Source organism: Henckelia pumila, chromosome 3, assembly GCF_033568475.1.
Source record: "Henckelia pumila isolate YLH828 chromosome 3, ASM3356847v2, whole genome shotgun sequence".
NCBI lineage: Eukaryota > Viridiplantae > Streptophyta > Magnoliopsida > Lamiales > Gesneriaceae > Henckelia > Henckelia pumila.
The window spans coordinates 2,203,305-2,214,445 of record NC_133122.1 but is presented as its reverse complement, the minus strand read 5'-3'; the positions used below and the strand labels follow the sequence as shown (position 1 = coordinate 2,214,445).

Below are 11,141 nucleotides of genomic sequence, written 5' to 3'. Positions count from 1 at the left end.
AACGCCAAGAACTTCTAAAATTCTAAAATCATGCCTAAAATTATTTTCAGTATTTACATTTTTAAATTTCTTGAATTTAATTGTTTAAGTTTAAGTTAAAGTTAGCCTTGCTTGACTTATTTGAATTAAATGCCTTGAACTGTTTAGTTAGTAATTTTTATCCAGGCAGGCGACGACGGTGGGCTTCGGTGGTTTATTTTCAAGATTTTTAATTTTAAGATTTTAAGTTAGAGGTAAAAGAGGGGTTTTGGCCAAAAATGCAAATTTTGAATTTTTAGGGGTCAAAAAGCAATTTTATCATTTTCTTGGGTTATTTCCTAAATTTTTCATAAAATAGGATTTTATTAAATCCGGGTTAGTGGAATTTCAATTAAAATGTTGAGAGTTGAAATTTTAAATTTAGAAGTTTGAAAATAGCAAAAAGTTGAGGTAAAAAGTTTTAATAATACAAGTAGTACTTTTGCTAGTACAAGTGAAATTTTAAAACACTATACACAATACACTACACTTTTAATTTACACTCATTAAAACATTTCAATTAAAAATCAAGACATAACCCTAGCCCCTTCTAAACCCTACTAGCCGCCCCCCTTCTCCCCTCTCACTTGTTGGAGCCGTCCAACCCCTCCTGCCGCCGCCCTGCCGCCGTCCGCCGCCGCCTACCGCCGTCCCAGCCACCGGAGAAGCTCCCCTAGGTGCTTAGCTTGGTGTTTGGTTGAAGTTCCACTCTCCATCTCCCCTTATTTTCGAATTTTCGTTGGTAAAAGTTGAAGGCAAGTGTAACTTTTGTTCTTGGGCACTCATTCAAGCAATATCTACCCCCACCCTTAAGATTTCTTGCAATAATTTCGAAAATGCATGATGTTGTGATGTTAGGGTTTCGAATTTGGGCATTTAAGGGGCTGATTTTTGCTAAATGGGTTATGGGGTTGGGTTTATGTGATTTAATGTTGAGTATATGTGCATTGACATGGAATTATATGGTTGTTCTTGCCAAAATTCGAATTTTCAGAATGTATAAGGACCTAAATTTCGAAATTTTGCATGTGTAGGGGCTGAAATTTAATTGATGTTGAAGTATTTATTGGTCTTGCATTGGTCTTGATTGATTGTTCAACATTTTGGAGATTTGATGGTTAATTATTGATGTTCTTGATATGTGTTGTGCAAGTGTGGATTGAGTGTAGCCCAAGTGTTTGGAAAAAGTCCTAAGAGAGGTTATTTGAGGTGTTTGGTTGTTTGGTATGGAGAAAAGTTGAGGAAGGAGAGTTATGGGGTTGAATTCTTGAGTTAGAGGTAAGTTGGATGTTGTGAGTGTGCAGGGCAGCACTGTTCATGGGGCAGGGCAGTGTCGTGGCTGAGGTCTGTGCAGGGTTAGGCTATTCCATGGTAAAGTTCATGATTTTGTGGTCGCGTCGATATAAAATGGGCCCGAATCGGATAAGTATTGAGTAAGTTATGAGTTTTTTAAGTTTGTGGTGTAAGTGCAGAATTTTTAGAGCATAAGGGGCTGTCCGGGAATGTTTTTGGTTTGTAATGTTCGGGTGATCCTTGGAGGTTACTTTCTGGTCCTAGGGGTAATTTGGAGTGTTTATGAGGTGTCGGTTCAAGCGGGACGGGTTTTGGTTAAGATATGACAAAGTTAAGGGTTTTTCGGTTTACTTGCTCGAGTTAAGTCAAGTTTGAGAATTTTGTTGGGTAAGTTGTCTTCTTTGGACTTAGGGGCAGCCACTCATCCACCTTAAACTCACATTTTCGAGTCGAGTCTCATGTCTTAAAGATTGCTTATTCGTGTGCATTTGACGTATTCTTGATTTTAATAAAGAAAAAGGAAGTTTACTTGTTTGCATGCCATTTAATGTATGAGTTGAGTCTTTATAAATGAAAAAGGAAAAGAAAGCAAATATTTTTGAATGAAGTGATCTGTTTGTGACAAGAGGGGTGTTGCTAGGCCGGGGGATGCCTCGGTCTACTCACCAAGAGGTTATAGAGGTTAGGCAAGGAGCAAGAGACATCTTGTTTACCCTTGCCACAGAGGGGCAATGTGGGATCGGGAGGCATCTCGGTCTCCTTGCCATAGAGGGGTTAAGTTCGTCGGGAGAAATCTCGTCATCTTGCCGGCATAGTGCACTGCAGCCATGATCATGATCGAAACAGAGGGTCACAAATCAGGGATCGGATTTCTAAGAGGAAAAAGTAAAGAAAAGTTTAAAGTTAAAGTTTCACAATTTTAGTTGACTCGTTTTGCATTGATGTCAGTCTTTCAGTTATGCATGAGTCTAAGTTGAATGTTATGAAAGTTAAAGTTTATCTTAGTGTGAGTTCATTAATGCATGATTTCTATATCTTTCTAGTTTCATGCATATTACAGTTTAAGTTGAGTTTTTGCATCACGTATTTTAAACCCTTGTTATTATCCTAGTTATGCTTGCTGAGTCTTTAGACTCACTATGCTTGAATGTTTGCAGGTGAGGATTTTGTGGAGGAGACGGAGGGTCGTGATCTACTGGGATGAGGCCATCGATAGTGCGAGGCCCAGTGACCGTTGCTTCCTTTTAGTTTATGTTTTTCCGCACAGTTATCAAATTTGTAATAATGAAGTATTATTCGAGATCTTGTAGTATTTATAGCCAGGATGTGCATTCCCTGTGCTACAGCTCATGTTTTGAAGTACGTTTTCCGCTTTTGGCAAGTTTATGATTATCGTTGGAATAAATTTTAAATGCTTTAGTTTACTTTATGCTGTAACCGGGAGGTGGTTACTAGGATTGCATGTTTATGTTTAACGCACTTAAGTTTTGAAGTCAATTTTCTTTCCTTATTTAAATTGTTGTTTGAGTCTTGATGGCTTATTTGATTTACAAATAGGTCATGGCAAAATTTTTAAAAATCCGTAATTTTCCTTTGTTTTAAATTATAGTCTGATAGCCTAGTAGTGAGGGTCGTTACAGTTGGTATCAGAGCACGGTCTTGGTTTGGGCTGAGCCTACTGCCGGTTGCTGAAACTCAGGGGATCTCGCCTCAAAGTCTGTAAGATTTAAGTTTAATGTCTCTATCTGTTTAAGCTTTGATGTATTAGTTTCTTGAGTTATTGAGAAGTTTAAATTTGAAGTAAAAATATTTTTAACGGCATGAAATTTGAATGTTGGATTTTCTCAATGCGTTTAGATGGCTCGTCGTCATGATCCGCGTGCAGTTACGCCTCCACCGCCGCCGCAGGAGGATGTAGGAGGGCAGGTGCTAGCGGGATTGGCCCGCATTCTCGAGCGTCATGCGGATGCTCCTAGAGCTGGAGTGGGAGCTGTTTATGAGCAGTTCCGGAAGATGAATCCGAAGGACTTCGCTGGCACCACTGATCCGTTGGTAGCGGAGGGTTGGATCCGCTCCCTTGAGGTGATCTTTCGCTACATGCAGCTGGGAGATCCAGATAGAGTGAGGTGTGCTGTGTTTCTCCTCCAGGATGATGCCGCCCTCTGGTGGGAGGGTATGGAGAAGACTGTGGACCCAGCTACTCTACCTTGGACCGAGTTCAAGAAGCTGTTCTTTGAGAAGTATTTTACTGCTGATGTGAGAGGCCGTTTGAAGACGGAGTTTATGAGCTTGAGACAGGGAGACTTGTCGGTGGCACAGTTTGTGGTGAAGTTTGAGAGAGGTTGCCATTTCGTGCCGTTGATTGGAGATGATGAGAAAGAGAAGCTGGAGCACTTTCTTGTAGGGCTTCGACCTACCATCCGTAGGGATGTGCTGATGGTTGAGCCACCTGATTATGCTTCAGCACTGAGGCGTGCCTTGAGGTCCGAGCAGACGCTGAGAGATATTAGCGCGGAGGCGCATGGCAAGAGGCCCTTCCCTCATCAGGCCCACTCTCAGCAGCAGCAGTACGGCAAGAAGCCGTATCTTGGACCCCCGAGACAACAGGGACAGCAGGCACCACAGGGGCGTCAGGCCCAGAAACAGGTTCCTCCCAAGGCTGGGGAGAAGCCTATTTGTCAGTTTTGCCATCGTCCGCATTTTGGGAAGTGTTTGAAGGATGCTGGAGTTTGCTTCAAGTGCAAGAAGCCAGGACATATGTCTACCCATTGTCCAGAGCTGAGGAGGCCCGTGCAGGGCAGAGTGTTCGTGATGGAGGCCGAGCAGGCCGACCCAGACACTACTCTTCTCACAGGTAATATCTTAACTTTTGGGTTAGAGCAGTTAAAGGTTCGTTGATGCATGCGACTCTAAGTCTTTGCTTGTTTGAGGTTTTACTCTAGTAACTTGTTGCATGTCTTAGGACCTTTGACTGTTTAGCATGAATAGTATCTTGTTTGGGAATTGTTGAATTAGAATGAGCCTAAGTAGAACTCGTGGTTTTAACTTCAACCTTTTGTCGTTGTAACTACTGCTATGCAGGTAGGATTGTTGTGGCAGGCGTAGCCACGAGAGCCTTATTAGATTCAGGGGCTACCCATTCCTTTATATCGGAGTCTTTTGCCCTTGAGAGGGGCATTCAGAGCGAGGAATTGGAGGTTGGATTCTCTTACTATCCCCTCAGGAGAAGAGCTATCCACCAGGAGCTTGGTGAGAGACCTTGTACTGCTTTTGCAGGGTCAGTCAGTGGTAGCAGACCTCATAGTGCTACCTTTGCCAGAGTTTGACCTGATTCTTGGGATGGATTGGATGACGAAGAATGCGGTGATGATAGATTTCCAGCAGAGGTCAGTACTAGTCAGGCCTGAGGGCGAGGAACCGTTTTGGTTTGAGGCTGCTAAGAGCTTGAGGAAGACTCGAGTCATTTCTACTTTGCAAGCTCAGAGGCTTGTACTTAGTGGGTGCGAGTCATTTCTAGCCAGTTTATCTTTGACAGAGCTGCCGGAGCGACCAGTTATTTCTGATGTGGCTATCGTCAGGGAGTTTGAGGATGTGTTCCCTAGCGATGTTGTGGGAATTCCGCCCGATAGAGAAGTGGAGTTCTCTATAGATTTGATTCCCGGTACTGTGCCTATCTCCAAGGCACCGTACAGATTGGCTCCTACCAAAATGAAGGAGTTAAAAGAGCAGATTCAAGAGTTGCTTGACAAGGGATTCCTTCGCCCTAGTTTCTCCCCATGGGGCGCACCAGTTCTCTTCGTTAAGAAGAAGGATGGTAGTCTAAGATTGTGCATAGACTACCGAGGTTTGAACGGAGTGACTACGAAGAACAAGTACCCATTACCTAGGATCGAGGACCTCTTCGATCAATTGCAAGGTGCATCCGTCTTTTCGAAGATTGATCTTCGTTCAGGTTATCACCAGTTGAAGGTGAAGGAGTCAGATGTGGCGAAGACAGCTTTTAGGACTCGTTACGGTCATTACGAGTTCCTTGTGATGCCGTTTGGGATGACGAACGCGCCCGCGGTTTTCATGGATCTTATGAACCGTGTGTTTCAGCCTTACTTGGACCGCTTTGTCATTGTTTTCATCGATGACATCCTTATTTATTCGAAGGGTAGAGTGGAGCATGAACAGCATTTGAGGACCGTTCTTGAGGTGCTTCGAGAGCACAAGTTGTTGGCCAAGTTTGATAAGTGTGAATTCTGGTTGGAGAAAGTTGCTTTCTTGGGTCATATTATTTCTAAGAGCGGTGTGGAAGTAGACCCTTCAAAGGTTCAAGCAGTGAAGGAGTGGTCTATACCGAGGAGCGCGTCTGAGATCCGCAGTTTTCTTGGATTAGCCGGTTATTACCGAAAATTTATCAAGGGTTTTTCCTCCATTGCTGTGCCTATGACAGCGTTGACTAAGAAGAACGCCAAGTTTGTTTGGAGTGCCGAGTGTCAAAGGAGCTTTGATACTTTGAAGGAAGCTCTTACGACAGCGCCAGTGTTGACCATGCCATCCGGGCAAGGTGATTTTGTGGTGTATACTGATGCTTCCAAGTTGGGATTGGGAGCAGTTTTGATGCAGCGAGATAGAGTTATTGCCTATGCTTCTAGGCAATTGAAGGAGCACGAGAAAAACTACCCTACTCATGACTTAGAGTTGGCAGCGGTAGTGTTTGCTCTTAAGATTTGGAGACACTATCTTTACGGAGAGAAGAGTCAGATCTTCACAGACCACAAAAGCCTCAAGTACTTCTTCACCCAGAAGGAGTTGAATATGAGGCAGCGTAGGTGGTTAGAGTTGGTGAAGGACTATGACTGCAATATTAGCTACCACCCTGGTAAAGCTAATGTGGTTGCAGATGCTTTGAGTAGGAAGACCGCAGTGCTTACCTCCTTGTCAGTGTCTAGACCGTTGCAGGTTGAGATTCAGAGGTACGGTCTTGAGTTTTATGCAAGTGGTAGGGCTCCGCGTTTGTCTTCCCTAAGCGTGCAGACTACACTTTTTGATCGTATCCGTGCAGCGCAGTCAGTTGATGAGCAGATCAGGAAGTGGAGACAGAGGGACGAAGAGAAAGGCAGCGGTTTGTATGCTGTGGTAGATGGGATTGTGAGGTACAAAGGTAGATTTTGGGTTCCCGCAGGTGATTCTCTGCGAGTTACTATCATGGCAGAGACACATACGTCGCCGTACTCAATCCACCCTGGTAGTACGAAGATGTATCGGGATCTTCAGCAGCTTTATTGGTGGCCAGGCATGAAAAGTGACATTGCCCGATTCGTGTCAGAATGCCTGACATGCCAGCAGGTTAAGGCGGAGCATCAGAGACCGGCCGGATTGCTTAAGCCTCTCCCTATTCCTGAGTGGAAATGGGAGAATATCACCATGGACTTTGTTGTGGGATTGCCGAAGACAGTGAGAGGTTCAAATGCTATTTGGGTTATTGTAGACCGTCTCACTAAGTCGGCTCACTTTTTACCGGTGAAGATGACTTTCACGATGACTCAGTTCGCGGAGTTGTATGTCCGGGAGATAGTCAGACTACATGGTATTCCAGTCTCCATAGCGTCTGATAGAGATCCACGGTTTACTTCGTCTTTTTGGAAGAGTCTTCATTCCGCTATGGGTACGAAGCTACTTTTTAGCACCGCCTTCCACCCGCAGACTGATGGCCAGTCAGAGAGGGTGATTCAGATTTTGGAGGATCTTTTGAGGGCATGTGCTATTGATTTTCAAGGTAGTTGGGAGTCGAGACTACCACTAGTGGAATTCGCGTATAATAACAGCTTTCAGTCCACTATTGGCATGGCTCCCTACGAGGCACTTTATGGGAGAAAGTGTAGATCTCCAGTGTTGTGGGATGAGATAGGTGAGAGATCAGACTTTGGTCCGGAGATTGTTCAGTTGACCACCGAGGTAGTGGCTAAGATCCGTGATAGGATGAGGACTGCCCAGAGTAGGCAGAAGAGTTATGCTGATCACCGGAGGAGAGACTTGGAGTTCTCGGTGGGTGATCATGTTTTTATCCGTATTGCACCCATGAAGGGTATGATGAGGTTTGGAAAGAAAGGGAAGTTGGCACCGAGGTTCATAGGGCCCTTCGAGATTTTGGATAGGGTAGGGGCACTGGCTTATAGAGTGGCCTTGCCGCCTAACCTTGATAAGATCCATAGTGTCTTCCATGTGTCGATGTTGAGGAAGTACATCTCGAACCCATCCCATGTGCTTAGTTCGGAACCGCTTCAGCTATCTCCTCACTTGACCTATGAGGAGAAGCCCATCCGGATTTTAGATAGACAGGAGAGAAGACTTCGTAACAAGTCGATTCCAATGATCAAGGTGAGATGGCAGAACCATTCGGATGAAGAGGCCACTTGGGAAGTAGAAGCAGATATCAGAGTTCGATATCCGAGGCTTTTTGGTAAGTTTTAATTTCGAGGACGAAATTTCTTATTAGGGAGGGAGGAATTGTAACGCCAAGAACTTCTAAAATTCTAAAATCATGCCTAAAATTATTTTCAGTATTTACATTTTTAAATTTCTTGAATTTAATTGTTTAAGTTTAAGTTAAAGTTAGCCTTGCTTGACTTATTTGAATTAAATGCCTTGAACTGTTTAGTTAGTAATTTTTATCCAGGCAGGCGACGACGGTGGGCTTCGGTGGTTTATTTTCAAGATTTTTAATTTTAAGATTTTAAGTTAGAGGTAAAAGAGGGGTTTTGGCCAAAAATGCAAATTTTGAATTTTTAGGGGTCAAAAAGCAATTTTATCATTTTCTTGGGTTATTTTCTAAATTTTTCATAAAATAGGATTTTATTAAATCCGGGTTAGTGGAATTTCAATTAAAATGTTGAGAGTTGAAATTTTAAATTTAGAAGTTTGAAAATAGCAAAAAGTTGAGGTAAAAAGTTTTAATAATACAAGTAGTACTTTTGCTAGTACAAGTGAAATTTTAAAACACTACACACAATACACTACACTTTTAATTTACACTCATTAAAACATTTCAATTAAAAATTAAGACATAACCCTAGCCCCTTCTAAACCCTACTAGCCGCCCCCCTTCTCCCCTCTCACTTGTTGGAGCCGTCCAACCCCTCCTGCCGCCGCCCTGCCGCCGTCCGCCGCCGCCTACCGCCGTCCCAGCCACCGGAGAAGCTCCCCTAGGTGCTTAGCTTGGTGTTTGGTTGAAGTTCCACTCTCCATCTCCCCTTATTTTCGAATTTTTGTTGGTAAAAGTTGAAGGCAAGTGTAACTTTTTTTCTTGGGCACTCATTCAAGGAATATCTACCCCCACCCTTAAGATTTCTTGCAATAATTTCGAAAATGCATGATGTTGTGATGTTAGGGTTTCGAATTTGGGCATTTAAGGGGCTGATTTTTGCTAAATGGGTTATGGGGTTGGGTTTATGTGATTTAATGTTGAGTATATGTGCATTGACATGGAATTATATGGTTGTTCTTGCCAAAATTCGAATTTTCAGAATGTATAAGGACCTAAATTTCGAAATTTTGCATGTGTAGGGGCTGAAATTTAATTGATGTTGAAGTATTTATTGGTCTTGCATTGGTCTTGATTGATTGTTCAACATTTTGGAGATTTGATGGTTAATTATTGATGTTCTTGATATGTGTTGTGCAAGTGTGGATTGAGTGTAGCCCAAGTGTTTGGAAAAAGTCCTAAGAGAGGTTATTTGAGGTGTTTGGTTGTTTGGTATGGAGAAAAGTTGAGGAAGGAGAGTTATGGGGTTGAATTCTTGAGTTAGAGGTAAGTTGGATGTTGTGAGTGTGCAGGGCAGCACTGTTCACGGGGCAGGGCAGTGTCGTGGCTGAGGTCTGTGCAGGGTTAGGCTATTCCATGGTAAAGTTCATGATGTTGTGGTCGCGTCGATATAAAATGGGCCCGAATCGGATAAGTATTGAGTAAGTTATGAGTCTTTTAAGTTTGTGGTGTAAGTGCAGAATTTTTAGAGTATAAGGGGCTGTCCGGGAATGTTTTTGGTTTGTAATGTTCGGGTGATCCTTGGAGGTTACTTTCTGGTCCTAGGGGTAATTTGGAGTGTTTATGAGGTGTCGGTTCAAGCGGGACGGGTTTTGGTTAAGATATGACAAAGTTAAGGGTTTTTCGGTTTACTTGCTCGAGTTAAGTCAAGTTTGAGAATTTTGTTGGGTAAGTTGTCTTCTTTGGACTTAGGGGCAGCCACTCATCCACCTTAAACTCACATTTTCGAGTCGAGTATCATGTCTTAAAGATTGCTTATTCGTGTGCATTTGACGTATTCTTGATTTTAATAAAGAAAAAGGAAGTTTACTTGTTTGCATGCCATTTAATGTATGAGTTGAGTCTTTATAAATGAAAAGGGAAAAGAAAGCAAATATTTTTGAATGAAGTGATCTGTTTGTGACAAGAGGGGTGTTGCTAGGCCGGGGGATGCCTCGGTCTACTCACCAAGAGGTTATAGAGGTTAGGCAAGGAGCAAGAGACATCTTGTTTACCCTTGCCACAGAGGGGCAATGTGGGATCGGGAGGCATCTCGGTCTCCTTGCCATAGAGGGGTTAAGTTCGTCGGGAGAAATCTCGTCGTCTTGCCGGCATAGTGCACTGCAGCCATGATCATGATCGAAACAGAGGGTCACAAATCAGGGATCGGATTTCTAAGAGGAAAAAGTAAAGAAAAGTTTAAAGTTAAAGTTTCACAATTTTAGTTGACTCGTTTTGCATTGATGTCAGTCTTTCAGTTATGCATGAGTCTAAGTTGAATGTTATGAAAGTTAAAGTTTATCTTAGTGTGAGTTCATTAATGCATGATTTCTATATCTTTCTAGTTTCATGCATATTACAGTTTAAGTTGAGTTTTTGCATCACGTATTTTAAACCCTTGTTATTATCCTAGTTATGCTTGCTGAGTCTTTAGACTCACTATGCTTGAATGTTTGCAGGTGAGGATTTTGTGGAGGAGACGGAGGGTCGTGATCTACTGGGATGAGGCCATCGGTAGTGCGAGGCCCAGTGACCGTTGCTTCCTTTTAGTTTATGTTTTTCCGCACAGCTATCAAATTTGTAATAATGAAGTATTATTCGAGATCTTGTAGTATTTATAGCCAGGATGTGCATTCCCTGTGCTACAGCTCATGTTTTGAAGTACGTTTTCCGCTTTTGGCAAGTTTATGATTATCGTTGGAATAAATTTTAAATGCTTTAGTTTACTTTATGCTGTAACCGGGAGGTGGTTACTAGGATTGCATGTTTATGTTTAACGCACTTAAGTTTTGAAGTCAATTTTCTTTCCTTATTTAAATTGTTGTTTGAGTCTTGATGGCTTATTTGATTTACAAATAGGTCATGGCAAAATTTTTAAAAATCCGTAATTTTCCTTTGTTTTAAATTATAGTCTGATAGCCTAGTAGTGAGGGTCGTTACACCCTATCTGTTTCAAACTCTAAACCAGAAGTGCAACAATCATCGATCAACTGAGAAACACCGATAATAGAAAGAGATAAAGAACAAAGCTTTCGGCTCAAGGCATCTGCAACTGCATTAGACTTCCCCGGATAGTACTTGATTTCACAGTCGAAATCCTTCAACAGATCTAACCATCTTCTCTATCTCATATTTAGCTCTGCCTGTGAAAACAAGTACTTAAGGCTCTTATGGTCAGAAAAGATCTCAAAAGACTCACCATAAAGATAGTGACGCCAGATTTTCAGAGCAAAGACGATCGCAGCTAGTTCAAGATCATGGACCGGATAACGAGTCTCGTGCGGTTTCAGCTGCCTTGATGCATACGCTATCACATGCTTAT

The 11,141-nt window shown here is 42.5% G+C and overlaps 1 protein-coding gene across 1 annotated transcript; it reads left to right on the top strand.

Moving 5' to 3' along the window:
* The first annotated feature begins 3,168 nt into the window (after positions 1 to 3,168).
* LOC140886527 (uncharacterized) lies at positions 3,169 to 10,749 on the top strand. The gene is made up of 4 exons (XM_073293128.1): positions 3,169 to 3,237; positions 3,610 to 3,750; positions 3,859 to 4,165; positions 10,279 to 10,749. Exons 1-4 carry the CDS (start codon positions 3,169 to 3,171, stop codon positions 10,323 to 10,325), a joined length of 564 nt encoding a protein of 187 aa, XP_073149229.1. The 3' UTR covers positions 10,326 to 10,749.
* Positions 10,750 to 11,141: the final 392 nt, after the last annotated feature.